The 20,323-nt window shown below is 37.3% G+C and overlaps 2 protein-coding genes across 3 annotated transcripts in view; both read right to left on the bottom strand.

The window, feature by feature from the left end:
- The window catches only part of LOC113533154 (myomegalin), a 70,219-nt gene extending 65,446 nt beyond the window's left edge, over nucleotides 1–4,773 (bottom strand). For both annotated transcript variants that reach the window (XM_053227738.1, XM_053227737.1), the window contains exon 1: nucleotides 4,550–4,773. In XM_053227738.1, coding sequence (XP_053083713.1) covers nucleotides 4,550–4,599 — 50 coding nt within the window. In that variant the 5' untranslated portion in view covers nucleotides 4,600–4,773. The remainder of the gene's footprint in view (nucleotides 1–4,549) is intronic.
- Nucleotides 4,774–13,405: 8,632 nt separating this feature from the next.
- On the bottom strand, nucleotides 13,406–15,845 carry LOC113533394 (uncharacterized). Its single transcript, XM_026925528.3, has 2 exons — nucleotides 15,533–15,845; nucleotides 13,406–15,284 (listed from the first exon to the last, which is right to left on the bottom strand). The coding sequence occupies exons 1-2, from the start codon at nucleotides 15,695–15,697 to the stop codon at nucleotides 14,139–14,141; spliced, it is 1,311 nt and encodes a 436-aa protein (XP_026781329.1). The 5' UTR covers nucleotides 15,698–15,845; the 3' UTR covers nucleotides 13,406–14,138.
- Nucleotides 15,846–20,323: the final 4,478 nt, after the last annotated feature.

Genomic DNA, 20,323 nt, shown 5'->3' on the forward strand with positions numbered 1-20,323 from the left:
TAACTTATAGAGCATAAATGTTCAAATTCCACAACCTGTGTGTGTGTGTATGTGTTTGTGTGTGTGTGTGTGTGTGTGTGTGTGTGTGTGTGTGAACATGTCCTCGTCAATACAAACACAGCTGCCGGGTCTAACAGCTTTCCAAACATCTATTTTATTATATTAGGCCTACATACAGCCTATGTAAAATGAATGGATTTTTTATTTTTTTTTTAGTTCTAACCAGTTTAAGAACATCAAGTTAGGGTTTGAACCTATGAATAGAAAAGTTACAGTGTTGTTTCGGTCACCAATAACAATATGAAATCTTGTATTTATAAGGTTCTACCTGCCTTTTTGGGTAAATGTGCGTTATATTGAATATCTTAATATCACAGAATTGTCAGACAAAACTTTATACATGCATGAGTAATTACGAAAGGCCAGTTTTATTACATCATGCAAAGCATGCTGGGTCATAAACTCATCAGCTTTTGTCACATAACATATCCAAGAACTGCCTACTTTTACAAGGAAGTTATAAAAGTTGTCATTTGTTCGGCACTGCAATCGTGCACTAATAGGTCATTGTTTTTGGGATTGTGCAAATGGTGACACAACAAATACAGTCTATGTGCAACAACCAGAAAACAGTGTGGCTTACACTGTCTATATATCAAGTCTCTACATATCAAGAGAGTGTGAGGCTAAGACAACAATGTCTGAGTACAATACACATCAGACAATACACAGGTGTGAGACTTCTGAGGCTGATGCCACTTACATAATAGTCCATATGGGCAAATATTAGTTAAAAAATACAAAATATCAACACAACATAATATAAAAGAAAAGGAAAAACAAAGAACGCATGCTAATTAAAAGAAAGAAGGCCTGTCTAATGGATTTTCTTCAGTTTTATAACAATGCATGTTGCACAGTGGGAATTTGAATAAAAAAAAAATTAGGCTAGATGAAGTAGGTCAGCATCTGGAAACACTCGACTCTGTGTTATAGAGTGAGGCTTCTAATATCATTACCATGTAGCACTCCAAATACAAGAATGCATCCAGACACAACGATTAGCAAACACGCCTCATCGACTGATTTGGTCATATCATTTAAATTGACACAGCTGACTAAAAGAAGTTGCAAACCAAATTAACTAAACTAGAGGAAAAGGAATTTTAAGTAATGGCATGCAAAGCATTGCATTGCATTTCAGCTGATTATCACAGACTGAGACCTGCATTGTGACTAGCAGCGTGAAACCAGTGGGATGCTGTTTAATAGCAATAGCAATGATTGACTGCATACTACTGTGAATAAAAGACCTATTGAAAAAGTGACTGGATTTCACATTAACAGTTAAATGAATTGCTCTGACACCTAAAAAAGGGGGGGAGGATAATCCACAGCTCCCAAACATTTTGTTAGAAAAGACTAATACTTTTAAATGTTAACCTATTTTTCTTTGCAGAAACAAATCTAATCAAATCCTCAGAGATCCACAGATAACTTTATCTGCGTGAAAGTTTAGAGTTATATTTCAAAAGGAAGACAAGGGTTTTAATGCCACAGACAGACTTAAATGTCTACAGACCCCTTTATGATCGCAGCACAGATATTATTTTATGAATATATTCAAATATAATGCAAAATGAGCAGATCTATATTGATTTATTGTAGCTATTAAACATTTTAAAAAACATTTCTAAACTTTCTGCACACAGAACCCCAGCCAGTCACACAATGTTAAAATGCTGGTTTTAGATATTTCCTAGCTTCATGAATATTCTAGTTTCATTACAATTGCAGGAAGATTTTAGGAAATTGTTCTGAATTTATTGTTTATTAACCTATCTAATTCAAGTTCCCTGAAGGACTAGTGGTTAGGCCACAGCTCTCACAGCTACTGTTAATGTAATTTGATTTACTGATGTCGTGAAAAAGTAGACTACAAACAAATAGCGTTATACATTTCATTGAGGATGAAAGTAAAGGTTGAAACCAATGAAAAAAGTGTCCCAAATTAACAAACATCATAAAAACCATTTTCAGTCAGTCAAAAAAAGGTAAGCCATGCTTGTTTAGAATATGACATAAACATTATAGTCATAGTAATAATTATATTACACCACTACATTCTGCTGTATCAACAGTATCCGCATATCACACTGTACTCTCTTCCTGTACAGATATATTGTATTGTATGGTATTGTATTGTACTGCACTGTATTTTAGTGTATTGTATTGCACTGCATTTTATTGTATTGTATCATATTGTATTGTATCATATTGTATCGTATTGTATTGCACTGTATTTTATCGTATTGTATTGTATTGCATCATATTGCATTGCATCATATCGTATTGTATCGTATTGTATTGCACTGTATTTTATCGTATTGTATTGTATTTCATCATATTGCATTGCATCATATTGTATTGTATCGTATTGTATTGCACTGTATTTTATTGTTTTGCATTGCATTGTATTGTATCATATTGTATCGCAGTGTATTGCATCATATTGCACTGTATTGTATTGTATCATATTGAACTGCATTGTATTGTATTGCACTGTATTTTATTGTATCGCATTGTATTTTATTGTTTTGCATTGCATTGAATTGTATCGTATCATACTGTATCGTATTGTATTGCACTGTATTGAATTGTATCGCACTGTATTGTATCATGTTATATTGCACTGTATTGTATTGCATTGCATTGTATTTTATTGTTTTGCATTGCATTGCATCATATCATATTGTATCATATTGTATCGTACTGTATTGCACTGTATTGAATTGTATCGCACTGTATTGTATCATATTATATTGCATTGTATTGTATTGCATTGCATTGCATCATATCGTATCATATTGTGTCACTTTGTATTGCATCATATTGCACTGTATTGTATTGCACTGTATTGTATCACATTGTATTGTATCATATTACACTGTATTTATTGTATTGCATTGTATCGTAACGTATTGTATCGCACTGTATTGCATCATATTGCACTGTATTGTATTGCACTGTATTATATTGTACCGTATTATAACGCATTGTATTGTATCATATTGTATTGCACTGTATTGTATTGCATCATATTGCACTGCATTGTACTGTATCGCATTGTATTGTATTGTATTGAAATGTATTGAAGTGTAGTGTAGTATGTAGTATGTAGTATTGTATTGTACTGTGTCACATTGTATTGTATTGTATTGCATTGTATCATATTAGATTGTACTCTTTGGTCAATGTGCTGTCCTGTACTACGTGTGACACTGCACCAAAACAAATTCCTTCTACACCCTGATTCTGATTTTCCCTGACATGTAGTTAGGGAACGCTCTGAGGATTACAGAAATGTAGTGGGGTATTAGTTTTATTTTATTTATAAACTTAGATATATTGCAACTTTAAAAACTCTCCCGTCCCAGTATATCTGAATTCCCCTGGGCTTCTGTGTGACCCCATACTGTCATGTTTAAACAGCTGTAAGCCTAGCCTATCTCAAACAATTGTTAAAACAGTGGCAAGTGGACACAATTGCCAGCTACACATGAAATAGCACACATTTCTAACAAATGTGTCAAAAAAAAAATCTGTTCACATGTGAGTAGGCGGGGGGGGGGACACTGGCTTGCACCTCTGGGATTGGGGGTTCGACTCCCACGTCCACCCTGTGTGTGCGAAGTTTGCATGCTCTCCCTGTGGTTCGGGGGTTTCCTCCAGGTACTCTGAGTTCCTCCCCAGTACAAAGACTTGTGTTGTAGGCTGATTAGCATTTCTACAGTAAATTTTCCGTAGTGTGTGAATGGGTGTGTGTGTGATTGTGCCTGGGTGTCCCCTGCCTTGTACCCCAAGTCCCCTGGGTTAGGCTCCAGGCTACCCTGCAACCCTGTGTAGGATAAGCGGTACAGAGAATGGATGGATGGATGGATGGATGTCAGTAGGCTATCTACTGTTTGACTGAGTCTTAAATAAAGGCCTATTTCATACACCACCAAGAGTAAGCTATATAGGAGGTGAAAGCCTTTATGTCACACCAAATAATGTGCCTACTAAGGGAGGAGAGAGTGAGTAGGGATTCGGCGCCTCCTCTTGTGTCACGTGACTCACTCTGGTCAAACAGCTGTTTCCCAATCATTTTAAAAGCACATCAATCAATCAATCAATCACGCGCTCTCTGCTATTGACTCGAATTAGTTCAGGAAATGGTGTAGACTGGAAAAAAAAGATAACTAGGCATGCATTTGTTTCCCCAGTATACTGCTAAGGCTACAATTCGATGAAATGCAGAAAGAAAGAAAATTTAACACATGGTACTTAAATTAAATAGGTAGGTGTAGGCTGAAGAGGCCTCATGCAGAAAAATCAAAATAATCAAAACAAAGCAAGATTTTTACCCTCATACAGGAATATATATATATATATATATATATATATATATATATATATATATATATATATATATATATATATGCATGCATGCCTAAATTCAGACAATAGCAGGAGTATAAGGTTGATAAAAAGCTTTGTCACACATTACCTCTCGCTTGCAGGCCAGCTCGGTATCCCTGATTCATCAGCCCATTCCATTCTGAGCAAACCCACAGCCCTGAGTGTCCCTCTCTGCTACATTTTTGATTCCCTTCCTTCAGATCCACAGAAGAACAAAAAGGATTCGTGCTTTTTTCTTTTTTTTAAATGCCGCAACGTTCTAAGCGAAGTGCTCCATCACTGCATTGTGTCTGAGTCGAGAGAGAGAGAGAGAGACAGAGAGAGATGAACGTGAGGATGCTGAGCACCGTTATCTCGCGCGACCCTCCTCTCAGCTCGCGCCCTCTCTCGCGCGGTTTACAGAGTGCGCGCGTGCAGCCACGGGGGTGTCCTACATTTGTGTACACGCGCACCGCTGATCATTCTGGATGTGGGTCGTGTGTCTGGGTGACCTAAATAAACTGTGGCCAAGGAATCCCCTGGTCATGCGTCACATCTGTTTAAACCCTACTATTTATTTTGTTTTCTTTCTCTTTTTTCATTACAAGTCAAATCAAGTGTCGAGGGGGTTTTTATTGTCGTTCAGCTATTGTATACACTGAAACGAAATGTCGTTTCTTCAGGACCATGGTGCAACAACATATAACAGTACGATAAGACTACACATAGTGCGAATACACAACAGTGTGGGACGAGTGCAGGACAATAAATACCCAGAAGAGAACAATAAATACACACGACAATAAATACACAGAACATTAAATACCCAAAACAGAACAATACACGACAATTATACACAGAACATTAAATATACAGGACAATAAATACACAGAACATTAAATACACAGGACAATAAATGCCCAGAACAATAAATACACAGGACAAAAAATACACAGAACATTAAATACACAGGACAATAAATGCCCAGAACAATAAATACACAGGACAAAAAATACACAGAACATTAAAAACCCAGGACAATAAATGCCCAGGACAATAAATACACAGGACAAAAAATACACAGAACATTAAAAACCCAGGACAATAAATGCCCAGGACAATAAATACACAGGACAATAAATGCACATGACAATAAATACACAGGACAAAAAATACACAGAACATTAAAAACCCAGGACAATAAATGCCCAGGACAATAAATACACATGACTATAAATACACAGGACAAAAAATATACATGACAATAAATACACAGGACAAAAAATACAGAGAACATTAAAAACCCAGGACAATAAATACACAGGACAATAAATACAGAGAACATTAAAAACCCAGGACAATAAATACACAGGACAATAATTACACAGCACATGGGCTGTAAACTATTTGGTAGTGTAGCAGCAATAGGTGTATCTGTTATATCTTACAGGGTGTTACAGCATTTCTTGCATGTGCCTAAGACTTTTGCACAGTACTGAATATATGTCTAAAAGTGCCAGAAAGGAGCAAAAATGTAGCTCATGTGTTTTTATGAAACGCCACACGTGGTCCAGCGCGTGGAGGACGTGTTTCACTCCCATCTGAAATGACCCAGATAGCTGGAGTGTGGTTGCTGCTCTCCATGACCACTTTGATCTGCTCAGCTCTGGCCAGCTCCTCCAGCTCAGGGCTCGTTTCTGGGCACCAGTCCGCCATGAACTTATCCCTCGCCTCAAAGAAGTTTATCTCCACCTCCTCTGGCTGCTTACCAAACAACCAGTCTGATGGAAGAGACAAGAGGCTGATTACTACGAGTCGTTTTGGAGGTTCATACTGAAGCCCTGAGTGCTAATTTAGAACAAGAATAGCCCTGTTTATGACCACAATTACTTTGTTAGACTTCAAAGTGATTAATCCATATCAGTTTGCAATGAGGAACTACAGTGATTAGGAATAACAGTGAAAATGCTTATGATATACATTTCATCTTCAGTGTGCACATTATTCTGGTCAGGCTTTCAGGAGCCTATCCTGGGTTAGCCGGATAGCTGTAGCAAGAACCAACAGAACCAATACAAATACTACAGAAGCTGTAGTAAGTACCAGTGTCAATGCAAAGTCTAGTCACAAACCAGTCAAACTATGAATGAACCAATAAATATGAATGACACATGGATGTACGTACACTTCAGACAAGGGAAAAATATGAATACATCAGATAATGTGTTCTAAAACAAATACAGACACAAATAGTAGGTGTACTACTCATTTTTTTGAAAGCTTGCCTGAAAGGATCACAAGGCATCTGGTTGAGACTAGAGACTGGGACTGGGATCTTGTGGAACATAAAAAAGGCACAAGAGTGCACAGATATGAAGCTTGTGGGACAAAGAAAGACCGCATTACTTGATGCATTTATAGTGTTTATTTATGACATGGCAACAGTGTTGGCATTTCTACCAATTTTCACGTATTTCACAGTGTTTCCAGGGGATTCATGGTAGGGTTCATGTTTAATAATAACAATTAAAAAAATTCCTGATTAGGCCACACTCACTTTGGGTTTAAATACAGATGCAGATATGAATATTTGAAGCACTAATCAGATACAGATACATATAGTGACAGTGATAGTGTAACACTGATAGTACAATCTTTAAAATAAAAGTGCCAGAAATAATGGTTCTTTAGACCATTACTATTGAAGAATCATTTTTCTTTTTTTTTTTACCATTGAAGAATCAACCTAAAGAAACTTTTTTATATCTCTGTAGCACCAATAGAAATGGTTAAATAGCCATTAATTAAAAGGTCCTTTAGGAAACCTAAAATGGTTCTTCGATGGCATTAGCTCAAAGAACCACTCTTTTTGGCACCATTATTTTAAGAATGTATAAATGATAGCACAATGAATGCAACTTTAAACACTAAATAGCAATCATAGCAAAAATTAAAAAAAAAAAAACCCTGATGTTACCTGCTAAATCATGGAGTAGGTCTTTGATGAGGTGACCAATGATGGCGTAGAGGGTCATGATTATGACAATGGTGGCCAGTACCATATAAAGCACATGAATGGGCATATGGATGGCATCTCGAGCTGGTGGGATGTAGTTCTTAAAAAACACCTCATCCTCGCTTGGAGGCTTGAGATCTGAAGGTTCGAGAGGACCTGCCATGGTGTTGATCAAGGGTGTGGAGATCAGAGTGACCTCTACTGACCACCGTTCCTTCACAGCACAGGACTGTTTGCATATTTTTACCATTAAGCGGAAAAAGGGTATTAGATGACTACTCAGGAAAGTATTCAGTAATTAGAGATTTTTTTTACATAACCAACATACAGACCAGCTGGAACTGTAGTATAGTACATACCTCATGAATGAAATACAGTCCACTTATGATGCCATCCCTCTAGGATAAACAGCATAATAAGGATCCTCTCTTCTTCATTTGCTTTCTTTCTTTTCTACTTTAGTTTAGATCCTTACATAAATAAATAAAAAGACCCTGATATGGCTCAGTGCTTATACAGCACTGCCTACACTGTACCATGTCCACTGTTGAAATTGGCTAAGACTCTCAATGTCAAAGTTATTATCCTTCAGCAGATACGGATTAGCACCTTGGACTCACAGATTATAGTCTGAAATGCATAGCCAATAGAACATTACACTAAGCGTGCTACTGATATTTTAACATTGATATTAGGTATTTAGTTGGGTATTAAGTGCTTCAGTTAGTGTTTCAGCTGGTATTATTCAGTATAAAATAGGTTTTTTGCATCTCATGTCATTAAATGCCCAATCATAACAAATGCTGTTGAAACCAGGGATTACAGCAAAAGATTTTTTTTAATGTCACCATAATGTCATCCCTTAAAGAGGGATGTGATTACAAGCCTAAAAATGTAAATCTGTTTCCAGGTTATCTTATATTAGCCAGCAGACTAGCATTACCAGTGAAGATTATGAACATAAATAAGACTGACAATCCTCTCAGAAATCCTGTCAGATTAGCTCATGTTAGCTAGTTAGCTAAAATTAGCAGGGGAAATGATTAATACATGACAATGATGTAAAATAATTTTTTAAATTATTCTTTCAGGTTAGCTTATTATAGTAAACTAGCTAATATCAACAAGGGGAATAATGAACATGTATATGACAAATCCAAATAAAAATCCTGTCAGGTTAGATAATGTTAGCTATCCAGCTAGAACTAGCAGTAAAGGTTACTGACATTAAAGAATTTGACTTAAAATCATTTTATTCATCTGCCAGGGTTACCTTTTTCCTGTAAGCTAGCTAGTATTAGCAATCCAATCCAAATAAAAATCCTGTCAGGTTAAATAATGTTAGCTATCCAGCTAGAACTAGCAGTAAAGGTTATTGACATTTAGGAATATGATTTAAAATCATTTTATTCATCTGCCAGGGTTAGCTTATTCCTGTAAGCTGATTTAAAAACATTTTTCACTCTTTCACTCACTCTCAAAAACACTTTTTTCAGTCAGGTAAGTTTATTCTAGTAAGATAGCTTAGTATGGAAGACAGTGAACATTTAGGAATATGACAAATCCAAATAAAAATTCTCTCGTATTACCTAATGTTTGCTAACCAGCTAGCACTAGCAGTAAAGGTTATGAACATTTATGAATATGACTTAAAATCATTTTATTAATTTGCCAGGTTACTTTATTCTAATAAGCTAGCTAGTATTAGAAGGAAGATAACAAACATTTATTAATGTGACAAAACTAAACAGAAATGTTGTCAGGCTAGATAATGCTAACTATCCAGCTAGCATTAACAGTGAAGGTTGTGAATATGACTTGTCAGAAAACCTGTCATGTCGGCTGTCATGTTAGCCTGCTAGCTAGCACTATTAGTAAAGATTAAGACCATAAACAATACATGCACATATATATGAATGGAAAGATCTGCCCGAATGTGCATATATGAACTCAAATGTATTGTTATGCATTCTGCAGAGAAGACAGACCTTACTGTAACTGTCAGGAAAGCAAGGTAACAATACAAAAAATAACCATTTGCAATCTCTCACAAGTTGCACATTTGATCTGATGTAATTTTCATGCATTTTCATAGCCAAATAAAATCTGTGATATTTATCCAGCTTTAATTACCGCTGGCCACCTTACTTGACCCTGACAATAAAACCGTAAGCTGTATGGCTGTTCAGGGCATTAGTAGTGGATAAAGAGGTAATTCAGACACAACATGATGAGTCAGAGTATTTGTTTACTGAGGAACCTAATCAAGCATCTGTCACATAGATAATAATTTTCACATAGACGAGAAGGTTTATTACATAAATCTAGAACATTTGCTCTGTAGAGTGCTACAAATTCTAACACTAATCCAGAGAATCACAAGGTCTGTGAAGGGTCTTTTCTGAATTCTCATTGTTAGAAATTTCAAAGTGAGTTTCACAGAACAGTTGTTTCATAGAAGTGTGTAATAGAACATTGCATTTTAAATCATCATTCCAGTGCAATATAGATCACGGAGACTGAATTACATGTACTAATACATGTACAGTGTGATGATTATCTGCCCTGGACAATAGAAAAGTCAAGCGTATCTTGCTTTCTGGAGCAGCAGTTAGAGCTGGATTTCAATTAAAAAGTACAAGAAGAAGGACATTGCATATTGCCTAACTGTAGATTGTAGATCAGACATGTTGTACGGGGGTCAAATCGCTGTGTAAGTCTCATGATCATACAATGTCTGAGAAAATGTCTGGCTTTCTTGAGAAATCAAAACCAAAATGCCACTTTTAAAATGTTTAACCTATAAAATATATTCAAATCAGGGGAAATGTAAAGAATAGGTTTGGATTTAATTTACTAAAGCTCATAGTGATGTAAATAATGGTATTGTAGTTAATATTCATGACTAGGGCAAGATCTTTTTTTTTTAATTATTTTATTTTTTTGAAAATTCAGAGTGGCCCCCATTTTGGTTTTGTAGATGTAGAACCTCCTTGGAACCCTGGGAGTAAACTGACTCGCTATACTCCAGTCTACATTTCTTCACTCATCATCCCTCCTTCTTCTGCCTCATTGTCTGGTCTTCCTCCACAGTGTCCATGTGCGTCCACCACTTTAGCTTTAGGACCAAAGGCCCAGTCTAGAGGAAAAAAGAAATAAACAGGGAATTTATGATGGTGTCAAAAAAAGCATTAGGCATAAGAAGGTCTCCAAACATTATAGTAAGCGTGTCTAGGTCATAACACATGATACACAGATGGACTTTTGACACAGAATTGATACAGAACGGTGGTACAGAAATTCACAGGGGCTGCCACTTCATGACAAAAGAGACAACCTGTGATGAGGACACATGGCACTGAACTACCTGCCCTGGTGTGCACTATGTAGATCATAAATGAGGTGGCTGACTACAGTGTAGGTGGCCAGTACCAGCACAACCTTAACCAGCATATACAGAACACAGCAGGGGATAGCAACGGAGTCAAATGCCAGAGGTTTGTACACCTAAAAGTACACTGTGTATCCCAAAGCCAAGAGAAAACACAGGGAAGTGTTATTAATTTTATGTCTCCTGCAAGATATAATATATTGGTATTTCTTTTTATACAGATTGGTTATTGAGCCATTTAGATGTTCTTATCACAACTATGATGCATTAAAATCTCAACTTTAGTTCTGGATGACCTATACAAGGATACAGATGAATGATAAAAAAAAAAATCCCATGTTTTTCCCATATACATCCCATTAACTATCTCTTTAGTTATCCAAGATGTCATCATGGCTGTGGACCAGGACCAGGACACCATTCTGAGAATTGAAATTTGAAACAACTGAGGATTGGAGGAGAGAAATGGTGGCAAAAAAGAGAAAAAATGTGGATCGGAGAGAAGGAACTTATAGCAGATCAAAAGAAAGTACAGAAAGATAAGGCATCCAAAAAATACTAAACAACATTTTTTAAGGAAACAAAGTTTGCGTCCTTACCTTAATACAATAACTTAGCCCCATTTCCAATTATGTGAAGTTTCCAATTATGTTAAGTTTTACAAATGCTTGTATGCACCTCCGTAAAGTTATCTAACCCATCCAATCTAAAGCTTGATTCTAGGATGCTGTTGTGGAGCAACCTTGTTTTCAATCGTCATCCACTCTCATTATCTCGCTTATAATATAAGTCCACTCCATGACGATTAAAACAATGTTAAACACTAAGACCCCGATCATGGCTGGATGCAACATGTCTGCTGAGAAGAGAAGCACCAGAAAAGATTCCAGCAGTGTCTGATGAATTTGTTTGGACTCTTCAGTCTGTCATGCGATAATCCTGGCTGCAAGGGTTCAACGTCATAAGCTGCTAGTAATCTGTTCCATAAGGGTACCACGTAACTTCTAACATCCACATAACTTCCACTAAGGCTGTTCTCATGCCTGTCATTCATTCCTTGAGTATTACAAGTGCTTATAACGTGGCACTCTTAAATACTTGAATCTGATTGGTCGGAAGGTGTTGATTAATTTTCTATAACAGCAGCTCTGACAGTAGTGCTGGCTGTAATTCAAGTCACAGGTTTATATTAATGTGCTCATTCTAATACATTATCATTTCCATAGTAAAAACTTATTCACGGGGACTTGGCGATCGGATGATCCACATAATCTAAGTTTAATAATAAACAGATTAAAACTGTGGTGTTATTTAAGAAAGGAAAATGTCTAATCATTGATAGGGTGAAGCTCTCTGTAAGGAGACATTTATTTAACATTTTTGGAAGGAGTCTCCAATGCTTTCGTAAAAATCTGAGTTAAAGCTATAAGTGATACGGACATCTTCAGTTCAGAGGACTAAAATTTCTGCATTTCTTTTATCTTCAAGAGACAGAGAGAGAAAAAGAGCAGCAACAAACAACTGTTTATAGCTGCTATGACATGTGCTAACAGGTACTAACTTGTTTCATGGATGTACAACATTATATGCAACTATAAACTGATTAAAACTGTAACAAATGTAATCGTTGGCAAAATGCTGTGGTATTAAAGGAATACAACACTTCAGGGGTCCTGTTATAGGAATGTAATCAACTTCAGGATGGTAACTGATGGTAGTTAGCATTGGACTCCATACCTCCACTCATCACTGATTATTTTCCTATAACAGCATGATTTGTTATATCCTTACACACGGGTATGCTGTAGCTACAATGAGTTTCAGATTCAAAACAAGGAAGTAGGGAATATGTGAAATATGGATGACAATCTATGGAAGATGGGATCATTAAAATGGAGGAATGCTAGGTACACCATAAATAAATTGTGTAAACTATTCACTATAGCAGTAGGATGCACACAAACAGCATAAATATGTCTTTTGGATTTTAAGAAACAGACAAAAAAACTTTGATTACTAGTATTTGAGTCCAGGCGCCACAAAACTTAATGCCTTAAGTCTGATTTGGCTGAATGAAAAATGTTTTAAAAAAAAAAGAAAAAAAAGGGGCTCTATAACTGCAAGATGATTAAAAATTATCTATAAAAATTCTTTTAATGAAACTGAAGTGATTCAAATATCTAAAAGCTGGAGTTGGCTACAGTATAATGAGCATGCATGGCAACTATGCAGGAGAGACCACAACCTCGGCTCATCCTTCAAGATATATTTGAAGAAGGACTCGGAAAAGAGGAAGGTCCAGATGATCACGGTCACCAAGGTGCTGGCGGTGACGATGCTGATCATGATGGGATGAAGCATTTTGGCCTGCTGCACGTGGAGATCAATACAGTGTGAGTGTGTTTGACTCTCTATCTCTGCCTCCTCTCTCCTCTAATGCTTTCCTATGCAGCAAATTAATCCTCCTAGCAGTCATAAAAGCTCTAAATCACAAATACCAGACATGTAAGCTTTACATGAGAATATAATTAAAAAATTTGAAAACCAAGTACAAGTCATAATTTTCAATTTGAAGTATATTTCTTTATTCAAACCCACAAAATATAAATGGCAACAATATAATCTTCTACATTGTTGAATCTGGACTCAGAGCCACTATTAATCTAAATCCCCATAAGCACAGCTGCCACGACACAAACCACGGGGACCCGAGTGAAATGCTATCAAAATGCTACTATTGATAGTGACCTACAAAAGCAAATTATATTTGTTAATATGCTTTATTAGATAATGTTCCTATTATCATGACTTGTTTATTTTAATGTGAATTATAATGTAAATGTTTGTCCCTTCAATTAAATATTATGAAGAACACCACAGTAGGCTGTAGTGAAACTGTGAAAAAAGTCAATGTAAGTGTGATTTTTGGGCTTTTTTAGTACGTATGCTGTTTCTATTAATGTTTCTTACGCACAAATTTAAACTTGGCATAAAAAGCGATGGAATGAAATCCCTTTTCAGTCTTGTTGCTCTAGTCGGTCTTTACCAATCTCTTGCACTAAGAAATATTCACAGTACAGCAAATCTAAATTCTGAAAATGCGAACTTTCAAGAAAACAACAACAACAACAACAACAACATATGGGGTTCAACCTTATAAAGTTCAGCCTCATCACGCTGTTGTACCAACGCACTTCTGTAAGTCTCTCTGGATAAGAGCATCTCCTAAATGCTGCAAATCTCTAGCGTTCACAAAACAGCGAATTCATACAAGTTGGTAGAGACCCTGCTTCAGTCTTGTTGCTCTTGCTGGTTCTGCTGATGCTCCTGCTGTAGGAAATACTGACAGTAAAGTTCTCGCACTTCCTCCCCGGCTGGATCGTCATCCAAGACAGGCACCATGTGAGTGGGCATGGGGCTCTCCTCCCGCCTCGCTGCCTCCAGCCACTCCTCTGCCAACTCATCGCCGTGCACCTCGCACATATTGTGCAACACGCAGCATGCCACGATCATGGCTGGCACCCCGTCTACGTGGCAATCGTTCCTCTTTAAAAGGCACTGCCAGCGTGCCCTGAGCCTCAGGAATGCCTCGTCCACGATGGCATGTGCTCTCTCCAGGCGCCGGTTGAACGCACGCTGCCCAGCCGTGAGATTGTCTGACTTGTCGTAAGCTTTCAGTAACCAGGTCTGAAGAGGATACCCAGCATCCCCCAGGACTACAGACCCCAACTGCTTGCCCATGAAGTTTCGAGGTAGAGACTGGGGTAGTAGCCTGCCTTCACACCCCAGAGTCCACAGAGAGGAGTTTTGCAGAATGGATGCGGGTTCGGAGCCACCTGGGAAGCCTGCACACACATCCCAGAATTGCCCGAGACCATTAACTGCACCTTGGGTAATGACCGAATGCCAACCACGGCTGTTCCAGTAGCTATCAGCATCAGTGGCTGGTGCAATGATGGGCACGTGGAGGCTGCTGACGGCGCCAACGCAGTGCGGAAAGCCCCAGCGAGTGCTAAACAGGCGTGCGGCGTCTTCCAGCTCCTGTTCACTCGGCTCACGGAGGTAGAGTGGGCGCAGCGTGGCTCCAATGGCATGGCACACCTCACGCACGCACTTGCACACAGTTGAGCGTCCCACTCCAAACAGCTCCCCAATGGTGCGGTACTCGACGTTTGAGGCCAGGCGCCACAGTACCAAGGCCACCCTCTTCTCAAGGGGTAGAGCAGGGCGCAGACACGTGTCCTGTCGTGCTAACCAGGGCTTCAGCTTGTTGCAAAGGTGAAAGAAGGTCTCTTTGCTCATACGGAAGCGCTCCAGCCAATCAGAGGGCTGGAATTCTGTCAGGACCACTCGCTCCCACCAATCAGAGCTTGGCGTGTTGGACCAAGCACGAGTGCGAGCTACAGTGATGGGGCGTGTACCTTGAGCTAGCAGCATCTGGAAATATAAATATAAATCATGATTTTTTCAAATGTATTGTTTTTTCCCAACTAAGAACTACTCCTAAACTAAAATATGTCGTCATTAAAAGACCTGGAGACTATTTTTTTAACTTTGGCTGATAATTATTGTCTTTAAATGTGCCATAGAAACAAAAATGCACCGGATATAATAGCCAGAGACTTTAGCTAGGGAAAATAGAGAAAACATTACTCTTCTAATATTATAGACGTGAATAATATTACCATAAGCATCCTCCTCTGTCTCTGTAGGAAGTATTGCCTGTGTCTGACCCGCCGCTGAACTTCACGCCGTCTCTGTGTCTCTGCATTGTTTATGTCCCTGCGCCGCTTCATTAGCATGTAGCTTAGCGTAAACATGACAGACTTCAGCGCCTCCTCGCTCGCCATTATAGCTTTTTTTTTATCTTATTTTATCTTTTCAGAGTCGATAAAAACCTTGGGTTATATATTAAATTCAGGTAACATGTCTTTAATCTGGCAACGTTTCTGGTTAGCATCTTCTTCTGCGGTAAACAGCGCATACAGTGGCTCATGCTCCATATCGCCGCCTAGAGGTGCCATGTAGTGTGGACTACATACAGCTGAGTGCAAAAGTTTGTACACCCTCAGTTCAAAAGGGTGACACCAACCGAAATGTAACAAATTCAATAAATTCTTCTTCTTCTTCTTCTTCTTCTTCTTCTTATTGTTGTTGTTGTTATTATTGTTGTTGTTATTATTGTTGTTTTGTTATATGCTATATGCTATTAAATAATTATTAAACAATTATAGTAAACAATCATAAATGCCTAGAATATTTGTTATTATTCTATTTAATTTATATTCAACATTTTTACACATAAACAAATATTTAATGACAAACCAACTTAATACTTATACACTACTCCAACTCCTTAATCTTATTTAAAAAAAAAACAATAAATGTAATAGATTTTTTAGCTATTAATTTGTTTTTAACTTTGAAGGGATATAGGTGTTATTATATTGTGACTATGCTCTTAAATGAAGCAAAATGATATTTTTAAATATGACGCCTCTAAGATCTTTTTCCAGTCTGCTGCTGTTGCTTTGGATTTTTTGTGAATCTCTTGTGAATTGTTTCCATTTTTTTTTCCGTCCACTCTTTGGTCATGTTTTTGTATCTTTTTTTAGTTTTCTGAATTATGATTTTCACTGTTGGTTATGGTCTTCGTAAACACACTGAGATCTTCTCTCCTGCACTGTGAAAGGTCAATATTTTCTCTTTTCAATCTTCTCAAATTCCAAGGGGGTGCAAACTTTTGAGCTTGCCATTAAATATTAGTGCAGACTTAAACTCTAAGGCTGTAATCTTTAGGCTGTAGGTCTTAATGGACCTTCAATAAGAAAACACAATTAAATTAACATAGAATTTTGTTTTGTAAACAAACTATATAATTGAAAAGAGTCAATAATAATAATAATAATAATAATAGTAGTAGTAATAATAACAATAATAATAATAATAACTACTTAAGAGTGCAAAATGACGAACAAAAGAAAAAAAAGGGGGTTTTAATGATTAAATGTGTTTTAATCACAATAAAGATTTACTGTTGTTTACATCAGTATAGTTCACAAATCCACAATGACGTCATAAAGGTGTTGTTGTTGTTATTATTATTATTATTATTATTATTATTATTATTATTATAGTTTGGAATACGTTCAAATGGGATGTTTTTAACATTGGAACAGATATCGTAGTTTTTTTTTTAAATAGATAAAAATGTAAATATTTTCATAATATTTTATAAAAGTCTTATTCCATGCACTATGCCGACACAGGTGTTATCGCTGTAACCATGGAAACACAGCTGCATCTTCTGAATCAAAACGCTGACGTCGGCAGTGCATATTACCCACAATCCTGTGCGCTGTGTAGAACAACAATCTCCTCGGCTTTATGCTCAGCTAAAAACACAGAGACGGAGTCACTTTGGGAATTCACTCAGCGGGTCTGGTATGTCATCGAAAGATTTGCTTTAGCACGGTATCGAGTTGGCTTTATTCGAGTGGAGACATTTGTTCCGTGACTGATTTAGCTCACTTATAACTCTGGGGTGTTGGTGTTGTGCTAACATGGCTAGCTTCCCTGGCTAGGCTGTGTCCTGATTCTCCTGCACTGAGTAATGTTACTGCTGTAGTGCACTGGCTGTTTTATCCCTCAGCAGCTCTCTTCCGCAAAACTGTTTCATTCCCTGTTCATTTATTTCAGTGTCAGGAACTTTTGGATTTTTTGCTGTGGCTTTTCGTGTCTTCTATACTGAAGCTAAGCTAACAGCTGTCGGCTAACAGCTGTGTCTCTCTCTGTGTGTGTGTGTGTGTGTGTGTGTGTATTTATGTCTTGCTGGGGACCAGATGTCCTCACAAGGCTTGTTTATATCTGATAGCTGGGACATTTGGCTGGTTCCTACTTCTGAAAAAGCTTAAAAAAACTAAAAAGTTGTATTTGGATATTGAAGTTAAGGGATGTAGATGTAAATATAACATTAATTAGTTAATTAATTAGTCAATAATGTCAATGAAAGATCCTCACAAGGATAGTAAGTCACGCTAGTGTGTGCTGCTTTTATGGTTTCATTCCACATGGTTCATTTTCAAATATTAAACATTAGATATTTAGTAAATTTAACCCAGAAACGTATCAATTCTTGCTGTTTCAGTCCAGATATTTAGTCATAAACTTACTCATTCCCTTACAATGATGTCATTTTGCTGATCTTGTTATGAAGTTTGTTTTCAATTGTGTTCCCAGAACATGTCACTTGTGTTTTTTTAATGCTCATAGTCTGTTTGCTTTCATATGACTTGGTTCTTCATGTTAAGTGCAGTTTGTGTTGTTAGGGATTAGCTCCACCCACACTGGGAACAGAGCTGCTTGGCCCCACCCCTTTATTTTTTTCCTTACTAGTGCGTTTACACTGAATGATTTTTGGCCTGGTTTTGCTGTTGCAGCAAAAATCCACCTACCCTGATATTTATCCAGCTTTAATTACCGCTGGCCACCTTACTTGACCCTGACAATAAAACCGTAAGCTGTATGGCTGTTCAGGGCATTAGTAGTGGATAAAGAGGTAATTCAGACACAACATGATGAGTCAGAGTATTTGTTTACTGAGGAACCTAATCAAGCATCTGTCACATAGATAATAATTTTCACATAGACGAGAAGGTTTATTACATAAATCTAGAACATTTGCTCTGTAGAGTGCTACAAATTCTAACACTAATCCAGAGAATCACAAGGTCTGTGAAGGGTCTTTTCTGAATTCTCATTGTTAGAAATTTCAAAGTGAGTTTCACAGAACAGTTGTTTCATAGAAGTGTGTAATAGAACATTGCATTTTAAATCATCATTCCAGTGCAATATAGATCACGGAGACTGAATTACATGTACTAATACATGTACAGTGTGATGATTATCTGCCCTGGACAATAGAAAAGTCAAGCGTATCTTGCTTTCTGGAGCAGCAGTTAGAGCTGGATTTCAATTAAAAAGTACAAGAAGAAGGACATTGCATATTGCCTAACTGTAGATTGTAGATCAGACATGTTGTACGGGGGTCAAATCGCTGTGTAAGTCTCATGATCATACAATGTCTGAGAAAATGTCTGGCTTTCTTGAGAAATCAAAACCAAAATGCCACTTTTAAAATGTTTAACCTATAAAATATATTCAAATCAGGGGAAATGTAAAGAATAGGTTTGGATTTAATTTACTAAAGCTCATAGTGATGTAAATAATGGTATTGTAGTTAATATTCATGACTAGGGCAAGATCTTTTTTTTTTAATTATTTTATTTTTTTGAAAATTCAGAGTGGCCCCCATTTTGGTTTTGTAGATGTAGAACCTCCTTGGAACCCTGGGAGTAAACTGACTCGCTATACTCCAGTCTACATTTCTTCACTCATCATCCCTCCTTCTTCTGCCTCATTGTCTGGTCTTCCTCCACAGTCCATGTGCGTCCACCACTTTAGCTTTAGGACCAAAGGCCCAGTCTAGAGGAAAAAAGAAATAAACAGGGAATTTATGATGGTGTCAAAAAAAGCATTAGGCATAAGAAGGTCTCCAAACATTATAGTAAGCGTGTCTAGGTCATAACACATGATACACAGATGGACTTTTGACACAGAATTGATACAGAACGGTGGTACAGAAATTCACAGGGGCTGCCACTTCATGACAAAAGAGACAACCTGTGATGAGGACACATGGCACTGAACTACCTGCCCTGGTGTGCACTATGTAGATCATAAATGAGGTGGCTGACTACAGTGTAGGTGGCCAGTACCAGCACAACCTTAACCAGCATATACAGAACACAGCAGGGGATAGCAACGGAGTCAAATGCCAGAGGTTTGTACACCTAAAAGTACACTGTGTATCCCAAAGCCAAGAGACCAACACAGGGAAGTGTTATTAATTTTATGTCTCCTGCAAGATATAATATATTGGTATTTCTTTTTATACAGATTGGTTATTGAGCCATTTAGATGTTCTTATCACAACTATGATGCATTAAAATCTCAACTTTAGTTCTGGATGACCTATACAAGGATACAGATGAATGATAAAAAAAAAAATCCCATGTTTTTCCCATATACATCCCATTAACTATCTCTTTAGTTATCCAAGATGTCATCATGGCTGTGGACCAGGACCAGGACACCATTCTGAGAATTGAAATTTGAAACAACTGAGGATTGGAGGAGAGAAATGGTGGCAAAAAAGAGAAAAAATGTGGATCGGAGAGAAGGAACTTATAGCAGATCAAAAGAAAGTACAGAAAGATAAGGCATCCAAAAAATACTAAACAACATTTTTTAAGGAAACAAAGTTTGCGTCCTTACCTTAATACAATAACTTAGCCCCATTTTCCAATTATGTGAAGTTTCCAATTATGTTAAGTTTTACAAATGCTTGTATGCACCTCCGTAAAGTTATCTAACCCATCCAATCTAAAGCTTGATTCTAGGATGCTGTTGTGGAG

This window comes from Pangasianodon hypophthalmus, chromosome 21 (assembly GCF_027358585.1).
Source record: "Pangasianodon hypophthalmus isolate fPanHyp1 chromosome 21, fPanHyp1.pri, whole genome shotgun sequence".
NCBI classification, from domain to species: Eukaryota; Metazoa; Chordata; class Actinopteri; order Siluriformes; family Pangasiidae; genus Pangasianodon; species Pangasianodon hypophthalmus.